Source organism: Rhinoraja longicauda, chromosome 20 (genome assembly GCF_053455715.1).
Source record: "Rhinoraja longicauda isolate Sanriku21f chromosome 20, sRhiLon1.1, whole genome shotgun sequence".
In the NCBI taxonomy this organism is placed as follows: Eukaryota; Metazoa; Chordata; class Chondrichthyes; order Rajiformes; family Arhynchobatidae; genus Rhinoraja; species Rhinoraja longicauda.
The window spans coordinates 23,599,472-23,620,502 of record NC_135972.1 but is presented as its reverse complement, the minus strand read 5'-3'; the positions used below and the strand labels follow the sequence as shown (position 1 = coordinate 23,620,502).

The 21,031-nt window shown below is 42.4% G+C and overlaps 1 protein-coding gene across 7 annotated transcripts in view; it reads right to left on the bottom strand.

Annotated features, from left to right (window-relative positions):
• LOC144603659 (host cell factor 1-like) overlaps window positions 1-21,031 on the bottom strand; it is a 47,720-nt gene that overhangs the window by 2,960 nt on the left and 23,729 nt on the right. For all 7 annotated transcript variants that reach the window (XM_078417228.1, XM_078417231.1, XM_078417235.1 and 4 more), the window contains 14 exons: window positions 20,051-20,155; window positions 18,461-18,680; window positions 17,780-17,916; window positions 15,393-15,543; window positions 14,585-14,829; window positions 12,186-12,429; window positions 10,069-10,229; window positions 8,219-8,609; window positions 6,541-6,798; window positions 5,578-5,663; window positions 5,107-5,244; window positions 3,689-3,874; window positions 2,442-2,739; window positions 360-417 (listed from right to left, as the gene is read on the bottom strand). In XM_078417228.1, coding sequence (XP_078273354.1) covers window positions 360-417; window positions 2,442-2,739; window positions 3,689-3,874; window positions 5,107-5,244; window positions 5,578-5,663; window positions 6,541-6,798; window positions 8,219-8,609; window positions 10,069-10,229; window positions 12,186-12,429; window positions 14,585-14,829; window positions 15,393-15,543; window positions 17,780-17,916; window positions 18,461-18,680; window positions 20,051-20,155 — 2,678 coding nt within the window. The remainder of the gene's footprint in view (window positions 1-359; window positions 418-2,441; window positions 2,740-3,688; window positions 3,875-5,106; window positions 5,245-5,577; window positions 5,664-6,540; window positions 6,799-8,218; window positions 8,610-10,068; window positions 10,230-12,185; window positions 12,430-14,584; window positions 14,830-15,392; window positions 15,544-17,779; window positions 17,917-18,460; window positions 18,681-20,050; window positions 20,156-21,031) is intronic.

Below are 21,031 nucleotides of genomic sequence, written 5' to 3'. Positions count from 1 at the left end.
GGGGAGACTTGATACAAGTATATAAAACTTATAAAAGTTGAATGGAGATGTGCGGGCCAAGCTTTTGTTTTAAAAAAGAGTAGTGGGGGCTTGGAACGCATTTCCAGGGATGCAGGTGGAGGCAGATACGATAGTGGCGTTTAAGAGGCTTTCAGATAGAATGCATAACCCATGCTCTCCTGCCTTGGCCCAGAGCTGTTAATCCACAATGCTGTCAGACAAAAAAATTCAGAAACTAATAAGCCCATTCAAAAAAGTTTTAAAAAAGCGAATAAAGTATAAACTGGAGCATTGGAACGCATTAAAACAATTAAAAATGAATGAATCTCTTTAACCTCAAGAACTAATAGGTCACTCACTTGTCTGGCGATACTGTAGACCTCTTTACTGTGCTCTTTGTTCCTTGTGCACTTGCATCTAACAGATAATGAGAGCAGGTTGTTAACATTCTCACAGGAGCAACAAAATGAGAGAACATTTCTAATGCCTTCAACAAACCGGACCAGACAGAACCAGGTTTTGGCCAAGAGCTTAGTTTTGTCAGGGGTGGACTCTTTCCGCAGATGCTGTCCAAACTCACGAGTATTTCTAGCACGTGTTTATTTCTGAAGTTCTGTTTCACTTATAGTACACCTCTGTAAATTAAAACTACAGACTGTGTGTAAACAACCCAAATAATTTTTCCATAATAAAAACAAAAAATGCTGAAAACGCTCCTAGGTCAGGCTGCATCAATGGAAAAAGATCTGTTTCTGCTTCCAAACATGCTACCTGGCCTACTTGACCTCTGGATTTCCTGTTTTATTTCAGATTTTCAGCTGGTGCAGTTTTCTGATGTTCAATAGTTTTACTGTGTGGAGGCATGGAGAGAGTGCAGCAGAGTAGACACAAAGTGCCTCCCACCCACCTTCGACCCACACCAGTTTGCCTACAGAGCAAATAGGTCTACAGGGGATGCCATCGACACTGCTCTTCACACTGCACTGACCCACCTTGAACACCAGGGGAGCTATGTGAGGATGCTCTTCCTCGACTTCAGCTCTGCCTTTAACACGGTCATCCCGAGCAGACTGGTCACCAAACTCTCCGACCTTGGATTTTCCCAAACCATCTGCCAATGGATCAAGGACTTCCTGACCAACCGCCCCCAGACCGTCAAAATAGGCCCTCACCTCTCCTCCACCATTACACTGAGCACCGGCTCACCACAGGGCTGTGTGTTGAGCCCCATCCTTTACTCCCTCTACACTCACGACTGCGCCCCCACCCATCCCACCAACACCATCATCAAGTTCGCGGATGACACGACTGTGGTTGGACTCATCTCAGAAGGAGATGAGACAGCCTATAGGGATGAAATCCAAAGGCTGGCAGCATGGTGTTCAGTGAACAATCTGGTCCTGAACTCCTCCAAAACAAAGGAACTTATAATTGACTTTAGAAAAACCAGTGGAGATTACGACCCACTCTACATCAATGGGGTCTGTGTGGAAAGGGTACCAGCTTTCAGGTTCCTGGGTACGCACATCGCAGAGGATCTTACCTGGTCTACCAACACCATCACCACAGTAAAGAAGGCACAGCAGAGACTCCACTTCCTGAGGATCCTCAGGAAAACCAACCTGCAGGAGAAGCTCATGTTGTCCTTCTATCGCTGCTCCATCGAGAGTGTGCTGGCATACTGTATAACCACATGGTATGCCAGCTGCTCAGAAAAGGACAGGAAGGCCCTTCAGAGGGTCATCACGACGGCCCAGAAGATCATCGGCTGCTCACTGCCCTCCCTGGAGCACCTGTTCAGCCTACGCTGCCTCAGTAGAGCAGGCAAAATAATAAAAGATCCATCCCACCCCGGCCACCGTCTGTTTGTTCATCTGCCCTCTGGTCGACGTTTCAGGTCGATCAAATCCCGAACAAACAGACTTAAGAACAGTTTTTACCCCAGGGCCATACGAGAACTGAACACTACCTTGCACTAGGCAACACCGTTAAAAAATCTTGTACTTAATTTAATTGTATTTAATTGTATTTATTTGTTTTTGCATTTATTGCATATATGTTTGTACGCACCGTCAGGATTGGCTATTTTTTTAATTTCGTTGTACTCGTTGCAATGACAATAAATGAATATTATTATTATAATTATTATAATTATTATATTATACACACAACCTGACTATGGGTGCTGCCTGTACGGAGTTTGTATGTTCTCCTTGGGACTATGGGGTTTCTCTGGGTGCTCTGGTTTCCTTCCACAATCCAAAGGTGTACAGGTTTGTAGGTTAATTGGCTTTGGTAAAATTGTGAAATGTCCCTGGTGTATAGCTTGGTGCTGGTGTACGGGGTGATCGCTGGTCACCGCGGACTCACTGGGCCGAAGGGCCTGTTTCTGTAAAGTTGCAAATAATTTATGTAACAGGACAATAAATTAAAAGTTTTACCTTGAAGCCATCTAACTTGTGTAGCTGGTCCGTATCCCTTCTCGTTCCGTGCTGCAATCCTAAAAATGATAGCAGGCTTTGTTGTGCAATCAATGTGTGCATTGGCGAGGTGTGATGAGGAGACCACACACGAGGGCTTGGTGCCACAGTAAACCCGCATAAAGGCCAGCTGGGCCGGGCTTCCAGACTTGGATTCTGTCACCTGAATGCTGCGCACTGCCAGATAGACGGAATACTCCAGTATTTTTCCAGCAGTTGTCGCAGGCGGTTCCCAGGTTAGGTGAGCCCCATCAACACTCTGTGGAGGCAGGGCCAGCGGGAAGTTAAAATTTGCACTCAATTCAACTCTCGACACAAGCTATCAAAATAAAGTTAGTTATAGTAGCGATTCACCACCTCTCAACTCTACACCATCCGACCCACTTCCTCAAGTATGTTAGAAAAGGTTCATCTTTATTTTAGTTTTACACCTCCAGATTATGAAAAGGTTTCTTCCCAGCTGTTATCAGGCAACTGAATGGTCCTATCAGCTAGCGTATGGTCCTGACCTCCCATCTACCTCATTGGAGACCTTTGAAGTTCAATTCAAGAAAGTTCAATGTTATATCTTTGCTCTAAATGTTGTACCCTTTATCCTTTATCTTTAACTGTGCACAGCTTGATTGTATAGTCTTTTCTTTGACTGGATAGCATGTAAGCAATAGCTTTTCACTGTATCAATAATAAATTAAACTATTTGGGCGGCACAGTGGCACAGCAGTAGAGTTGCTGCCTTACAGCACCAGAGATCCGGGTTCGATCCTGACTATGGGTGCCGTCTGTATGGAGTTTGTACACTACCCCGTGACCAACCCTGTGACCTGTATTGGTTTTCTCTGCCTGCTCCGGTTTCTTCCCACACTCCAAAGACGTACAGGTTTGTAGGCTAATTGGCTTGGTAAATTTGTAAATTGTCCCTAGCATGTGCAGGATAGTATTAGTGTGCTGGGATCTCTGGCCTGTTTCCGTGCTCTATATCTAAACTAAACTATTTGGAGATCAATTAGGAAATTAATTTGGATGTACTCTCATGTGTGTGAAGTTTTTCCAATTGATTTCACTAACAATTACTAATGATTGGATTTTCTGTGAAAATCCCACTATAGTAAAATGATGTTTATGTATTACAAAAAAAGGTTAAATGACTACATTTCAAAAATGCATAATTAAATGTTGTCTGTAATTGATGCCCCAATCTCCCTTTGTACCTTGGTTATCTTGATCGCTGATGGAGCTCCAGGAAATCCAGGGAGACAGGTTTTGAATGCACATATCTCGCTGAAGGGACCCCTTCCACATGCGTTGATTCCTGCAACCCTGAATTTATACGCGGTCCCTGGCAAGAGCTCTTGCTTTTTCAGCATGCTGTAGTCTGGGATGTTAGCACTTGCATCCTACAGCAAACAAGGCATCATATATTTAAAATTCAAATGGAGTATAGAAGTTGGGAGGTCATGTTACAGTCATACAAGACGTTGGTGAGACCACATTTAGAGTATTGTGTTCAGTTTTGGGCACCGTGTCATAGGAAAGATGTTGTCAAGCTGGAAAGGGTGTAGAGAAGATTTACGAGAATGTTGTTAGGACTCGAGGTTTGTAAAACTATTTTGCCTTTATTTACTTTGCAATGGCTTCTGGCTGTTTTGTTTTGTAACTTTAATTTTAGTTTTAGAGACACAGCATGGAATACAGCCCTTCGGCCCACCGAGTCCATGCTGATCATCGATCACCCGTTCACTCTAGTTCTGTGTTATCCCACTTTCGCATCCAAACATTTTGCCTATACAGTACATTCAGAAAGTATTCAGACCCCTTCACTTTTTCCACATTTTACTACGTTACAGCTTTATTTTAAAATGGATTAAATTCTTTTTTTTATTGTCATCAATCTACACACAATACCCCATACTAAAAAAGTGAAAATAGGTGTTTAGAAATTTTTGCAAAGTAATTATAACTGAAATATCACATTTACACAAGTATTCAGACCCTTTACTCAGTACTTTGTTGAGGCACCTTTGGCAGCGATTACAGCCTCAAGTCTGTTGAGATGTTCCCATTTGGGAGAGTCACAAACATGGAGACAAAACTAAAAACAAAAGAGCCCAGACATTTAAAAATGGGGTAACACAGTGGTGCAGCAGTAGTGCGGCCTGCCTTACAGTGCCAGAGACATGGGCTCAATCCTGACTTCGGGTGCTGTCTTTACGAAGTTTGTACATTCTCCCAGTGACCATGTGGGCTTTCTCCAGATTTCTCCCACACTCCAGAGATCAGCAGGTTTGTAAGGTTGACACAAAAAGCTGGAGTAACTCAGCAGGACAGGCAGCATCTCTGGAGAGAAAGAATGGGTGACATTTCAGGTCGAGACCCTTCTTCAGTCTCCAGAGATGCTGCCTGTCCCACTGAGTTACTCCAGCTTTTTGTATCTATCTTCAGTTTAAACCAGCATTTGCAGTTCCTTTCTACACAGATTTGTAGGTTAACTGGCTTCTGTAAAATGTCCCTATGTGTGTAGGATTGGACTAGTGTAAGGGGGATCACCGGTCGGCATGGACACGGTGGGCGGAAGGGCCGGTTTCCACGCTGTATTTCTAAACTAAACTGAACAGTGCACTCTGCTCACCTCTCCTTGACTGCCCTCTGGTGGCAAGTGATAATGAGTTACCACCGAACTGGTTCCTTTGATGATTCCTACATCGTACCACGGATTGCCTTCTTTCTTTGGAGTCACCTTTTGGGGTGCACAAGAATTCTCCTGTTTCTGAAAAACACGAATACCTGCTTTAGCACAAAGGACATAAAATAGCTGTGTAAATGAAACAAAAACAGCTGCAGACACGTCACTTAATTTACTTTTAAGAGCTTAGAATGTTAAAACCAGAAGTTAGCTGCAAGATCTTACAATTTTTAAAGTGTGCCTCTCAAGCAAGAATTAGATGATAGCATCCCCGCAGCTGAAGTGACTGCATTATAAAAATATACTTAAATATCAAGTAAGTTCATTTGATTTATAGTGGCGGTATATGATCTATTGACTCGGGTGACCTAATAAATCGGTAAAACTGTAGCCAAGTTAGTAATAGTAACTATTTACCCCATTTGCTACTGGATTACTATTAGAGACTTCATTTGGTGACACAGCTGCCGTACTGGAGGATGATGGAAGTGAACAGGCAGGACCTAGAAATAAAAGACCTAGAAATTTATTTCCTGTATGCTAGATGTTAATCAGTCATCTGTTGAGTTAATGATTTTATCGACACGTGTAGAAACATGTAAAGTGGTGCATCCATCAATACAGCAGAACACACTGAAACATTTAATATGTATCCAGTTCGAAGGCAACAGATTTGACAACAGTGTTCACTAAATGCAAAATCAATACAAACTGGAAAGTGTCAAATTACATTTCTGTAAATATTGCCTGTAAAAAAAAATCTAAAGATTTCATAATAATTCCTCATCTTGGATATCTCATTGTATTTGTAAATACAACTAAACTGCAGATAAAAAACATATCTGAAAACATTTGAAATATCCTTCTGCGTTAATGTTGCAGCTAGATATTGGAATTTTATAATCTTTGTTTAAATTTATACGAATACCAACACTGAATCACGCCGAGATGTACAGGATTAATTAATAATTGGAATCAAATAGATTTAAAAAGCATCTCCTGTTTGGGTTGGGAAACACAAGCATTAATATTATAATCTGCATTGCACCACAACACAAGTTTAACTTGGGGAATATATAAATTTTAATATGACAACCGACATAGAAACTAAGATGTGCAAGAGCACCTCGAAAATACATAGCACTTTGGTTTTGCATCAGGTATAACTCCAGTCAAATTTTAAAACTGCCTAACAACTGTTTCGAGACACAGAAGGCTACATGTTCATCAAAGTCTATCTATATTGGACTGGCTGCAATCCACATCTTCCATTGCATCCTTGCTTTAACCACTTTATGCAGCTGTACAGTCACGGCTCAAAATTACAAATACTGGAAATACAAGCAAATAACACATAATACTTAAGATGGTTGGACGTACTTGAAGCAGTGGATTGATGAGCACCCACTGTACCAGTAACTTGCGGTTGCAGACTGCTTTGTAAGCTCGTTTCTGTGGGATTCATCATTACTGCTTCAGTTGCACTCGGTTGCATTGGAGGCTGCACTGGATCCTCGTCTGGTGCTGGCTTCTCTGGGGTCTGGGGCACAAGCTGCTGGCAATGTTGCAAATGCTGAGTGGAGTCCACACTAGCTTCAGAAGCAGCAGCTTCCATTGGAGACTGTACATTACTGCATTCTGAAATAATAAAACAGGCACTTCTGAAAAGTGTAATCGTTCAGGAATATTAAAATAAGTTATGTCAAAAAAGATTTGGTGTGACTGACAAGTATATTACTGTGAAATTAAACAATGAACCCTATTAGTAATATATACAAAATAAGAACGATGCACTTTAGAAATGATAAAAGACACACAATTAGGGGCGGCAGTGGTGCAGCAGTGGAGTTGTTGCCCTACAGTGCAAGACACCCGGGTTTGATCCTGACTACGGGTGCTGTCTGCACAAAGTTTGTACGTTCTCCCTGTGACCACGTGGGTTTTCTCCGGGTGCTCCGGTTTTCTCCCACACTCCAAAGACATAGGATAATTGGCTTCAGTAAAATTGTAAATGGTCTCTAGTATGTAGGAAAGTGTTAGTGTACAGGGTGATCTCTGGTCAGTGCAGACTCGGTGGGCCGAAGGGCCGGTTTTTGCGCTCTGTCTCTAAAGTCTAAATCATACGAAAGGATGATTGCAAACATATGACATTAGATTAGGTCATTTTAACATCACACTTTAAAGAATTAATGACTTTTAGATCATCAAAACATTGACTTTAGGTTATTATCAGTTAGAAGGGTCACAACCCAAAATGTCCCTTATCCATGTTCTCCAGGGATGCTGCCTGACCCGCTGAGCTACTTCAGCACTTTGTGTCTTGTTTATTAGCGATGACAAGCTTTGTGCAGGTGTGGTCTTGTTTTGCAAAATTGAGCGAGATTTTTCTTGAGGAAGTGACGATGATGAATGATGAGGGTTGGACAGATGCTGTTGATCTGGATTTTAATCCAATCCTTCGTGGTAGGCTGATCCACGTGATTAATGCGACATGGAATACACAGGCATTTGCTAGAGTGATTCAAAGTTGGTATGGCCATAGAAGACACGAGGGTACCGGAGGAATGGAGGAAATGTATTCAAACTGGAGGTCTGTGACCAGTTGTGGGCAAGTTCAGCAAGGATTTCAGCAAGGATTAGTATTGGGACTTCTGTTGTTTGCAATATGTTATATATATATTGATTTGGACAAAAGTGTAGATTGCTGATTAGTAGGTTTGTAGACAATTAAAAATAATTGTGGATAGCAAGGAAGATTGCCATAGATACAGTGGGAAATAGATAAGTTGGAAATATGGGAATGACAGATGGAGTTCCTTTACATCCAAATCTATCAAACCAAAAGCATAAAGTTTAAACAGACTTTACCTATTGCAACCCTTGAAAAAAACTCATTTCTATCTCACAATGACACCTGCTAGCTTATATTGCTGCAAGGATTCTTTCAATGATTAGAAAAATACCACAACATTTTTGTTTGAGTAGAATTACTGAGTATTTCCCAAACATGTTTTTTTTAAAACATGTTTTTTGTTTTTTTTAAAGCAGCAATTCTCACCTGTAGCTTTCGGTAATATGGACACTGGAACTTCTTCAGCAGTCATTTTGTCTTGGATGTTGTCCTCTGGTTTTGTTTCTGCAACAAAAGGCTCAGTTTCTGTAGCATGGGGTTGCTGTTCTATGTTTTGGCTCAATGCTTCCTGTGGTTTATCACTCTCCACTTTCTCCGGAGGATCGTAGGAGGCCTCAGGCTGCTCAGGAGGCTGGCTCTCGGCCACCTGCGGGATTGCTGTATTTTCAAAGTCCTTAATTGTCTGTTCAGGAGAAGGATGGCTCTCTTCACTTGCTGGATCCTGGGCAGTTTCTGTGGTATTTGCCAAATGTGATGTGCTTGAATCTGACAAAGTGGAACTGCTGCTGGAAGTAACTTCCGATCCCGATGACATGGCCTGATCATTAGAAAGCGAGAAGTTAAGAATTAAAAAACACATGCCTAATATTCATCAGTTTCTAGCTTTTAGAAATACACAAAATGCTGGAGTAAATGCTGGGGCAGCATGGTGATGCAAAAGTAGAGTTGCAGCCTTACAGCACCAGAGACCCGGGTTCGATCCGGATTACGGGTGCTGTCTGTACAGAGTTTATGTGCTCTCCCTGTGACCGCGTGGGTTTTCTCTGGGTGCTCCGGTTTCCTCCCACACTCAAAGACGTACAGGTTTGTAGGTTAACTCGCTTTGGTAAGTTGTAAAAATTGTATTTAGTGTCAAGGATAGTGTTAATGTACAGGGTGATCGCTGGTCGGTGCGGACTCAGTGGGCCAAAGGGCCTGTTCCCACGCTGTGTCCCTAAAGTCTAAGGTATGTCTAAAGTCTAAACTCATCTCTGGAGAAAATGGAGGATAGTGACTTTTTGGGTTAAGAGCCTTCAGGTCACGACCCAAAACGTCACATCCATTCCCTCCTCCTCCCCTCCCCCCCCCCCCCCCCCACCAATTCTGCTCCTACAACAATAGGTTGTAGGAGCAGAATTAGGCCATTCAAGCCAAAATGTTGCCTATCCAATCCACGTCCTCCAGAGATGCTACCTACCCCGTGAGTTACTCCAGTACTCTGTGTTCTATGCACGATTCCATCATCTATATTTTTATTTATGAATTTCTCTATTAGCCACGGCACCTACGTGGCTGGTGAGACCTAGGATATTAATGACAGAGGAATGTCATTGAAAATAATGAGACCGTTACGACTTATTTGTTATAAATGGCATAGAACACAAAGTGCTGGAGTAACTCAGCGGGTCAGGCAGGATCTCTGGAGAACATGGATAGGTGACATTTTGAGTCAGGACCTTTCTTTAGACCCTGAAGAAGGGTCCCAAACCAAAATGTTGCCAATCCAATCCACGTCCTCCAGAGATGCTACCTATCCTGCTGAGTTAATCCAGCACGGTGTTCTATGCATGATTCCATCATCTACTGCTCCTTGTCTCTTTGATTAGTAAGGGTGTCAGGAGTTATGGGGAGAAGGCAGGAGAATGGGGCTAAGAGGGAAAGATAGACCAGCCTTGATTGAATGGCAGAGTAGACTTGATGGGCCGAATAGCCTAATTCTGCTCCTATAACTTATTTGTTATAAATGGCCATTGTTTAACATTTAGAGAACATTTATGTTACGGCTTACTTATCAGCACATACCTGAATATTCTTGGGCTTTGCTATGCACAGGATAGTTTTATGAAGTTATATCCCAGTGAAGAGCATTGGTAAATGAAATTACAAATCATAGATCAGCCTATAATTTCAAGGCAAAATTGCAGGTTCCCCAAATATCCTTTTATATGTTGAACATAAGAAACACAGTTAAAAGAACAATATTTATAACTGCACCAAAGCAGAATGACTTTCTTTACCTGTAGTGAAGGGCCTGGAGTTGGTGTGGACTGTGTGACTGTGGTTACAGCTCCAGTGTGTGTTGCTGATACTGTGGTTGCAGTGTTTGTTGTTCCTGCAGTCGCTGTTTCTCCGTGAACACTTTCCGGTAACCCATTGTTATTTGTGTCTGGTGGCTGAACTGTGATAAACAAATTCCAAGAGGGAATAAAATAACGGGAATAACAAGGAGGATATCAGGTTAAATATCCTAGACATGCATTCATCATTATAGTTATGTTTAAACATCGAATCCTACGGCCAGGAAACTGGCCCTTCGACCCAACTCAAGATGCCCCATCTACGCTAGTCCCACTTGCCGTGTTTAACCCATATCCCTCTAAATCTTTCCTATCCATTAACCTGTCTAAATGTCTTCTAAATGTTGTTATAGTACTTGCCTCATCTATCTCCTCTGGCAGCTCTTCCCTATACTCACCATCCTCTGTGTGAAAACGTTGTTCCTCCGGTTCCTATTAAATCTTTCCCCTCTCATCTTAAACCCATTTTAAGGCCAAGAGAACTGGGCGACACCCAGGTTAATTTATTTTAAACATCTTCCAGTCAGGAGAACCCAATTAAGTGGAAATTCTAGATGCAGAAACGTCACTGATTTATTCCAATTGTTTTTTTATAGGAAGGTCCCATATCTCCATTTCAAATGCTTACTACATTTCTATTAACACCCAACTAGCACACGAGGTTCTTTAAAACCCCATACTTTTTGTGTTATTCAAAACCTCACTCCTCTCCAATCACACCCCCCCCTTTTTTTTAAAAATGTCCTAAGACTAAACTCTTGACCAGGGTTTTGGTTACTTCTAATATTTCATTTGGCTCATTTATAAAATTGTATTTCCATGAAAATCCTTGACATAGCTTTCAATAGAGGCCCACCACCATTTCCCGGCAACTGATGGCCCTCCTTTTATCCAAGGGTGCCTCCTCCTTTATGAGAGCGAACTTGAAATCCTCTCCGGGAGTCCCTCAAAAAATATGCACCTAGGCTGGGTAAAGCGGCCGATCTCAACCTCATCGGGACTTCAGTGGCCAATCGGCGGGTGGAATTTGCCACCTGCGGCCGGGGCTCTGGAACTCCGGCTTTGCCAGAGCCAGCAGATCCGTTCCCATGGGCGGCATCCATGGCCGATACTGCAGCCATGCAGTATCTCGGTGCATCAGTGGGCGGACCGTCCCAGTACCATCGGACTCCTCTCGGAGGCCATAACCTCTGTTGGGCCAGCAAAATAGATAATCCAGAAAGGCTCTGGAATCAAGGGTGCCGGAAAATCGGTGGTAAACCTCCATTTACAGTGCTCTGTAAATGCAAGTTACTTTGCTGTCGACCGTGTACTGAGCAACTGGGAAAATGTTGTATTCTAAGGCAAAATAGATTGTGATATCCTTCAGCTGACATTAAACTGTGAACCAAACATAGTGTAAAAAAAACTACTAGGAATAAAGCTGTTCCATTCACACTTGACATCTCGCATGACTGATGCACCATTTCTATTTGGTATATTGCGAATTATACACTATTCCCTCCAGGAAAATTCAATCAAATAAAGTTTCAAAAATAATCGGGAAGAATAGTTGCAGCCTTACAGTTCCAGTGACCCAGGTTCACTGCTGATTTGCAGTGCTGTCTGTGGAGTCTACATATTCTTCTTGTATCTGCACGTTCACCCAAATATGTCAAAGACGTGAGGGTTGGTAGGTTAATTGGCTACTGTTTATTGCCCCTGGTGTGTAGAAGAGTGGGAGAATCTGAGAAAAGTTGGATGAGAACATGCAGAAAATAGGTTACAGAGGGTGAAAAACAAAACCAGAGGAGAAATAGGATTGCTTTGTGAGCCAGCACAGACTCAATGGGACGAGATGACTTCCTTTTATGTTGCAGGGAAATCTGCCTGGTATATCAATGAGCAGCTCAAGTAGTCTGGCTCAGAGTGGACAAGAAACAGGAAGTCACTGCCTTTTAACCACCTTTGCTTCAGCACGTAGAAGTATTTTAGCAAATTCACTGATGATAATTAATAAATATCCCTCCTTCGAACAGAATGATTCATTCCACTTGACTGCTACTAACTTAACTCACTTTGATTCTGAGATATGTTTGCTGTGCTGGAGGTAGCTGTATTCGTGGTGTTAGTCTCGGTGGTTTCGTGGGGTGGCTCTTCTGCCGCTTGATGTGTTTGTTGCTCTGCAGTTTGCATGCTATTCTCTGAAACAAGCTCTGCAGCTGCGGGCTGTTCTACAGCCACTGGCACCTGACTGTCACTAGCATGTGTAACCAAGCCAGTTACACAAGGGGGAACGGCATCTGATATCACAAAGATGGGCTGTCAAAACAAAAAATACATGCAGCAATAAAATCTTTACTGAAAAATAAAGTGTAAATAAATGAGATTTACGTAAATATCAAGGAATAATTCCACAACACAAGAATCAAAATAATCTATAAAAACTTCCAACATTAAGATAATCTAAACATTAAAATTTAAGAACTTTTTTAATTCATAATTTATTATTATTTTCAGCAATGGTCCAATGGTGCTTTTAGTTTGGAGATACAGCAGGGAAACTGGCCTTTCGGCCCACCGAGTCCGTGCTGATCAGCAATCCCGCACACTAACACCATCTTAAACACACTAGGGACAATTTACAATTATACCGAGCCAATTAACCTACAAACCTGGTATTTATTCACAAAATGCTGGAGTAACTCAGCAGGTCAGGCAGCATCGGGAGAGAAGGAATGGGTGACGTTTCGGGTCGAGACCCTTCTTCATGGTCAGGTCTCGACCCGAAACGAGATGCTGCCTGACCTGCTGCCTGACCTGCTGAGTTACTCCAGCATTTTGTGAATAAATACCTTTGATTTGCACCAGCATCTGCAGTTATTTTCTTTAACCTACAAACCTGTATGACTTGAGTGTGGGAAGAAACCAGTGATCCCAGAGAAAACCTACGCAGGTCACGGGGAGAACGAACAAAGTCCGTACAGACAAGCACCCGTAGTCAGGATCGAACCTGGCTCTCTGGCGCTATAAGGCAGCAACTCTACCCCTGCCCCACCCTGACGCCCTTTTATTGTCACACGTGCGAATTGCTAACGGAGTGAAATTCTTTTTCATACAAACAGTCCAGTGGAGTACTGCCATACTCCCGATCCTCGATTAGCAAGTGTACAGAAATAGTCTACTGAGCCCGCATGCAAGCTAACTGAGGACTATTTGTGTTGAGGAAGATCTTAATAATCATTACTCTTGTTTAAGCCAAAAAGAGGTATAACGTTGGCAATTTTGTTTCATCAACCATCAGTTGAAACATCACTCGTTTAAAAGGCGTTTACTTCATCTATTGACTTCGATTTTGAAGTATATCCGCAGCATTGAGATGCAGCATATTGACACAAAATGAACATGCATAATTCATAATTTCACGTCAAAAACATCCCAAGAAGTTATAAACAGGCCACATGCAGAAATTATGACAAAGGCTCAGGAAGGCAACAGGAAACACAGCAAAATAGATATATACCCAGAAGCTTTCTGGTATAAATATAGGAAGAAAGGAAGCGAGGCAGATGAGGCAGGAAATTCCAGAGTGTATACACAGGATAGATAAGCCCCCAAATGTTAGAAGAGGGGGAGGGGTGGGGGGGGAAGAGATAACTACCTCAAATTATGGAGTGTGTGGGAGGAGGTAAACACATTGTTTGTTCCTGAAGATGTAGGTATAATGGAGGGAACTGATGTTAAGAAAAATGATTCTGAATCAATCTGCAGGCCAGCTAGGACTCAATGAAGTTGTATCACCAATTTGCAATTATATTGGAAAATAGATAAAAAATAATACATGTAATGAAGAGTCTGGAGATAAACATTGGAAGAGGCCACTATCTGGGTTTGAAGGAAAATCCTAAATGCTGAAGTGAAGAAGCAGAAGGGTTTATGGAGAATTTTTAGTTTAGTTTGATTTAATTTTACAGATACAGCATGGAAACAGGCCCTTCAGCCCATGAAGTCCACGCAGATCATTTTTCATCTGTTCACACTAGTTCTGTTATCTCATGGCAATTTATTAACCTGCACACCCACACTTCTTTGGGATGTGGGAGGAAACTGGGGCACCCAGAAGAAACCCATATGGTAACAGGGAGAGAATGTGCAAATTCCACGCAGACAGCACCCGAAGTCAGAATCAAACCCGGGTCTCTGGCACTGTGAGGTAGCAGCTCTGGCAGCTGCGCCCACTTTGCCACTCAGATATTCCAGATCGGGCACGCAGGCAGAAGGCACAGCCACCTAAGGAGACGTGGAAGAAGAGATTTCTCAGCCAGTGAGAGGAATGAAAAGTGTGTGTCGTGGTAGTTTGGAGATTGGAAGAAGGAGAAGAGAGAAGGTAGGGATGTTGGCTGATTCTGAATAAAGCATAAACTACAAATAATTAGCAAAAAACACAGGAGAACAACAGATAAAACAGATCAATTACCTCGGTATTAACAACAGCAGTACTTGGGACAATTCCTGTTGTAGCCATTAATGTTGCCGGTGCCACAGCCAAGGGGTCAATTGCTGTACCAATGGCCTGGGTACCCAGCGTTGCTATTCTAGTCAGAGCAGTGGCTGGTGATGTGAAAACTGAGGGGGCACGACTAGGTACTGATGAGACAAGACTAGATACTGCAGCTTGGGCTGTAGATACTGTGGCAGTCACAGTGCCTAACGAAGTAACACCTGCAAAGAAATACATTCAATACATTAAAACAATAAGCTGTCCAGACCAATTAATAACAAAATCTTAAAATGCAGAATCTCTCAAACTCTGGATCCGTTACACTTCTTTCATAAGCTCATAGCACATAGGAGCAGAATTGGGCTATTCGGTCCATCGAGTCGGCTCCAGCATTTTATCTATTTTTCCCTCTATTTGTAATCAAATAAAGGAGGCCACAGATTTTTACAATGCATTTCTACTATAAATACAGCAGAAGTATGTGCACAGCTTTATATGAGCACAAAGATTATTGTTTAAAGTATTCAGTACAACTAATCATACCCTGGGGCATATGTTATAGGAGCAGAATTGGGCCATTCGGCCCATCAGGTCTACTCCTCCATTCAATCGCAGCTGATCTATCTTTCCCCCTCAACCCAATTCTCCTGCCTTCTCCCCATAACCCCCGACACCCACACTAATGTGATATCAGTGAAAATGTAGTCACTTGGAAGCGCAGGACATCCATGTAACTACATCCTTAATTGTAAAAGAAGCAAATAAATTATATTAAATAAGGTACCTGTGGTTCCTTTCACGAGCAATGTTGTGACCGTAGGCTTGGTTGAAGACACAGTGACAGGTGTAACTAGTCTGACTCCACTAACTGTTACTGGAGATCCACCAACAGTTCGTAGGATGGTACCAGCTGTTCCAGGAGTCTTCAGAACAACCTAGAAAATTTGTATTTTTATAAAAATGCGTTCATTTAGAGGAGGCAAATGTCAAAGGCCTAGTCCATATCTACTTCACATCCCAAAAATGATCTTAACAAGATGGTGATGAGCCTTTTCCTTGAACCTCTGCTATCCAGTAAAGGTTCTCAGGTACTGAGGAGTTCTAAGATTGGAACTAAAAGTGAGAGCATTTAGTTTAGAGATACAGCATGGAAGCAGGCCCCTCGACGCACTAAGTCCACGCCAACCATCAATCACCCGCTCACACTTGTTCTACTATACCAGTTTCACATCCTACACACTAGTGGCAATTTACAGAACCTGCATGTATTTGGGATGTGGGAGGAAACTGGAGAACCCGGAGGAAGCCCACGCGGTCACAGGGAGAACATGCAAACTCTGCGCAGACAGCACCTGTAGTCAGGATCGAACTTGGGTCTCTGGCGCAGTGAGGCAGGAGCTCTACCAGCTGCACCATTGTACTGCCGATTTAAGGCTATATTAATGATGATCAAAATAAAAGATCATTTGAGTAGGCAGCATTTAGACAATAGACAATAGAAAATAGGTGCAGGAGAAGGCCATTCGAGCCAGCACCGCCATTCAATGTGATCAGGGCTGATCATTCTCAATCAGTACCCCGTTCCTTACTTCTCCCCATACCCCCTGACTCCGCTATCCTTAAGAGCTCTATCTAGCTCTCTCTTGAATGTATTCAGAGAATTGGCCTCCACTGCCCTCTGAGGCAAAGAATTCCACAGATTCACAACTCTGACTAAAAAAGTTTTTCCTCATCTCTGTTCTAAATGGCCTAATTATTCTTAAACTGTGGCCCCTGGTTCTAGACTCCCCCAACATTGGGAACATGTTTCCTGCCTCTAACGTGTCCAACCCCTTAATAATTTTATACGTTTCGATAAGATCCCCTCTCATCCTTCTAAATTCCAGTGTATACAAACCTAGTCGTTCCAGTCTTTCAACATATGACAGTCCCACCATTCCGGGAATTAACCTAGTAAACCTACGCTGCATGCCCTCAATAGCAAGAATATCCTTCCTCAAATTTGGAGACCAAAACTGCACACAGTACTTCAGGTGCGGTCTCACTAGGGCCCTGTACAACTGCAGAAGGACCTCTTTGCTCCTATACTCAACTCCTCTTGTTATGAAGGTCAACATTCCATTGGCTTTCTTCACTGCCTGCTGTACCTGCATGCTTCCTTTCAGTGACTGATGCACTAGGACACCCAGATCACGTTGTACGTCCCCTTTTCCTAACTTGACACCATTCAGATAATAATCTGCCTTCCTATTCTTACCAGCAAAGTGGATAACCTCACACTTATCTACATTAAACTGCATCTGCCATGCATTCGCCCACTCACACAACCTGTCCAAGTCACCCTACAACCTCATAGCATCTTCCTCACAGTTCACACTGCCACCTAGCTTTGTATCATCGGCAAATTTGCTAATGGTACTTTTAATCCCTTCATCCAAGTCATTGATGTATATTGTAAATAGCTGCGGTCCCAACACCGAGCCTTGCGGTACCCCACTAGTCACTGCTTGCCATTCTGAAAGGGGCCCATTTATCCCCACTCTTTGCTTTCTGTCTGTCAACCAACTTTCTATCCATGTCAGTACCCTACCTCCAATACCATGTGCTCTAATTTTGCCCACCAATCTCCTATGTGGGACCTTGTCGAAGGCTTTCTGAAAGTCGAGGTACACCACATCCACCGGCTCTCCCCAGTCAATTTTCCTAGTTACATCCTCAAAAAATTCCAGTAGATTAGTCAAGCACGATTTCCCCTTCGTAAATCCATGCTGACTCGGAACAATCCTGTTACTGCGATCCAAATGCTCCGCAATTTCGTCTTTTATAATTGACTCCAGCATCTTCCCCACTACTGATGTCAGACTAACTGGTCTATAATTTCCCGTTTTCTCTCTCCCTCCTTTCTTGAAAAGTGGGATAACATTAGCTACCCTCCAATCCACAGGAACTGACCCGGAATCTATAGAACATTGGAAAATAATCACATTAGTCGAAGGATATCTTCCTGTAAAATAACCGCTGATGCTACAGTGAAGCACTTTCAGACAACAATGTCTGAACGAAACAGGCCGAGATATTAATAAACTAAACTAATCAACGGAGAAAACTGAACAGGCTAAAAATAGGACAGCACATAAACGCAGCTTCAGAACTGAATCGATTAGGCAGTACCTGCGTCATCGCAGGATGCCCTGTGGTAAATTTTGGCATGGCTGTAATGATCTTTGCCGGTGTTCCTGTTCCCGATGTGACAACTTTTGTTGTAACTATCGTTATTGGAGATTTCATACCAGCAGATGCACTCACACCTAGAAATAAATGTATACATCACTGTTTAGGAATTGTAAATTACAAGACGTTTTTTCAAATTACCTGCACAATTTACAGGTTGCAATTCCAAAATTCTTCCCTTCAGATCACCAGCTACCATGTGTTAACTTTTTATTCAAAAGAAAAAGTAAATTGAGCACAAAAAGTCTTCATCGTATATCTCGAACGATTTAACCAGAAATCAGTCCCCGAGTGCCAATTAATTTTACAACAATGTCACATATGTAACATATCTGGTTTCACAAGCCTTACTTGAAAAGCTTGTTTAGCGGAGAGAAATTGATAGTAAAGAGCCTTAAGCAGGATCCTAACCCAAAAGGCCATCTGTCCATTCCCTCCACAGATGCTGCCTGATGCACCAAGTTCCTCCAGCACTGTATTTTTTAACAGCAATTTTGCATTGAAAGCCAGGAATAGGCGAGGTACTTAAAAAAAAAACCCAAACTAGACACGATGGGCCAAATGACCTCCTCCTGGATCATAGGCTTTCTATGATTGACAATTGCACAAGTGCTCCTATACCTGTAATGCTGGGCTGGGCCATCAATGCTGAAACTGGGATGGTTTTAATGATGGTAGTTGCTCCAGGTTTGCTGCCAGTTGGTGAGATGCCGCCAAGACCCAGGATGGTTTGCTTCATACCTATTCCACCAGCTTGCGAGGTTGTAATTATGGTTGTCGGTTTACCGTCTGCCGCCGTCACCAGTCTCACTATTGTTCCTGGAGGAAAAGGGCCCTTGGCCTTCAAATTTGCCAGAAACAATAAAATGTAAGCAGAAGTCTCAAATTCACATCACAGAATCACATCATTTTCACACCAAAGAACCCCCAACACATTACTGCCACTAAAAATTAAAATGAATATTAATCAAGGAGAGAGAACAACGGTTGTCCCCATCAATTAAGCACTGTGAAAGTAGTGGTTTGCTAACAGGTTGGTTCAAGAGTATCAATGTATACAGCATTGGGATTTATTCACAAAGTGCTGGAGTAACTCAGCAGGTCGGGCAGCATCTCGGGAGAGAAGGAATGGGTGACATTTCCGGTCGAGACCCGAAACGTCACCCATTCCTTCTCTCCCGAGATGCTGCCCGACCTGCTGAGTTACTCCAGCACTTTGTGAATAAATACCTTCGATTTGTACCAGCATCTGCAGTTATTTTCTTATACAGCATTGGGAGATGAATTGGCACCAGAAGAAACAGAATAGAGTAAATCAGTGGTTGGGATGCTGAAAGAGAGGTTAGACAAGTGACCATATGATTAGAGTACAAAGACAAATGGTAGTCAAAGCCATTGGCACCAAGTGTGGGAATGAAGACGGAAGACTAAAGAAAATAATTAGAGGACATTCCCCTTGATCAAAGTATCAGACTCCACAATAAAGCACATCTCAATTTGCTAGTTAAGGCACAGCCGACCTACACCTTTTTCTGCAGCAGCCAAATTTGCATTGCACAGTTTGATGCCATTGCAGTGCTAAGCAGCCTGTCTAAACACATAGGTCTGTATTACATCTAATTGATCCATTTTAGATAAAATCCAATTGCATTGCACATAAATGCATTCAGCTTTTTCTAATATTCTAAATAATAGAAAATATTTCTAACTTTATTTCTTAAATGGAGAAAACTTGACAAGAAAGTAAAATAGTACCAAGCAACAAGCTACCAAAATGTTGAATTATGAAAAACATGAATATTGCTCTTGCTTTTAGACAGAGAATGTAAAGGATCATGGGTGTCAGAAACCACCCAAAGGCCACAAAGCAATCAGAGTCCATAACAATATTAAAATCTTTGATAGATGATGAATATAATGGAAAATGTTGATAGCAATTTACAATGGTACATGCTGAAACAAAAGTGTGACCATAAATCATGACAGTTAACATACTGAATGGATATCCTTGTAATATTTTAATAATAGATCCATAATTTTTCCTTGATACTATTGCTTGCAATAGCTCGCAAAGCTGAACATTGTAAAGCCTCAGTTTTGATGGGTTATTTTAAATGAGCCATTTAACCATTAAAAAAGTGTTATGTGCTTGTCTGCTGAAATAAAACAATTATTTCAAGACCTTGATAACAAAAATGGAACATTACTGACCTGAATGAATTGGGCCAAGGACCCAGCTGTGGCCTGGCCAGTGATTGCACCACTTTGTACAGGAGCGGTCTGGACGAGAGTCATCATCTTCCCCAAATTGGAGATCTACAAGGGGGGGAATCAATTCAATACCCTTAAAACTATTTAACAAAACTATTTCCTAACTGTAAGATGGCATGAACTTTTGTCCCCCATTTGTTTGAGGCTGCCAACAGCAAAGTTGCACAACGATGCCTATGAACCAGGCTATAGCTTGTGCTGCTTCACAGAGGGCAGACAAAAGATGGGGAGAATAAAGGAATGTACAATAAGCCATGGAGGCTGGAAGGGTAGATATTGAACAAGAGACTGGTGGAAAGACTGATTAAATTTAGTGAAGGATTTTTGGAATCCTGACCTCAGGTATTGTCTGTGTGGAGTTTGCACGTTCTCTCTGCGGCCATGTGGGTATCCTCCAGGAACTTTAGTTCCTTCCCACATCCCAGTGACGTTGCGGCTGGTTAACTGGTTGCTATAAATTACCCCACTGCCACAAGGCTTGTATGAGCCCAGAATATTCAAGGAGCAATACTGCTCCAGTAACATACCCTAATAGTACAGCCAAGAGATTATGGCATTTTGGACACCTAAATTTTTTTAAAGTAAAGTTCCTGCATCCATGGGCCACAAGGACTCCAACATTCTGGCACTGGTGTGTAGGAAGGAACTGCAGATGTTGGTTTATACTGAAGATAGACACAAAGTGCTGGAGTAACTCAGCAGGTCAGGCAGCACCTTTGGAGAAAAAGGATAGGTTACTTTTCGGGTCAGCACGTTTCAGTCGGAAGAAGAGTCCCAACCCGGAATGTCACCAATCTCTGCAATCCACACCAGTCATCAATAGACAATAGGTGCAGGAGTAGGCCATTCAGCCCTTCGAGCCAGCACCGCCATTCAATGCGATCATGGCTGATCACTCTCAATCAGTACCCCGTTCCTGCC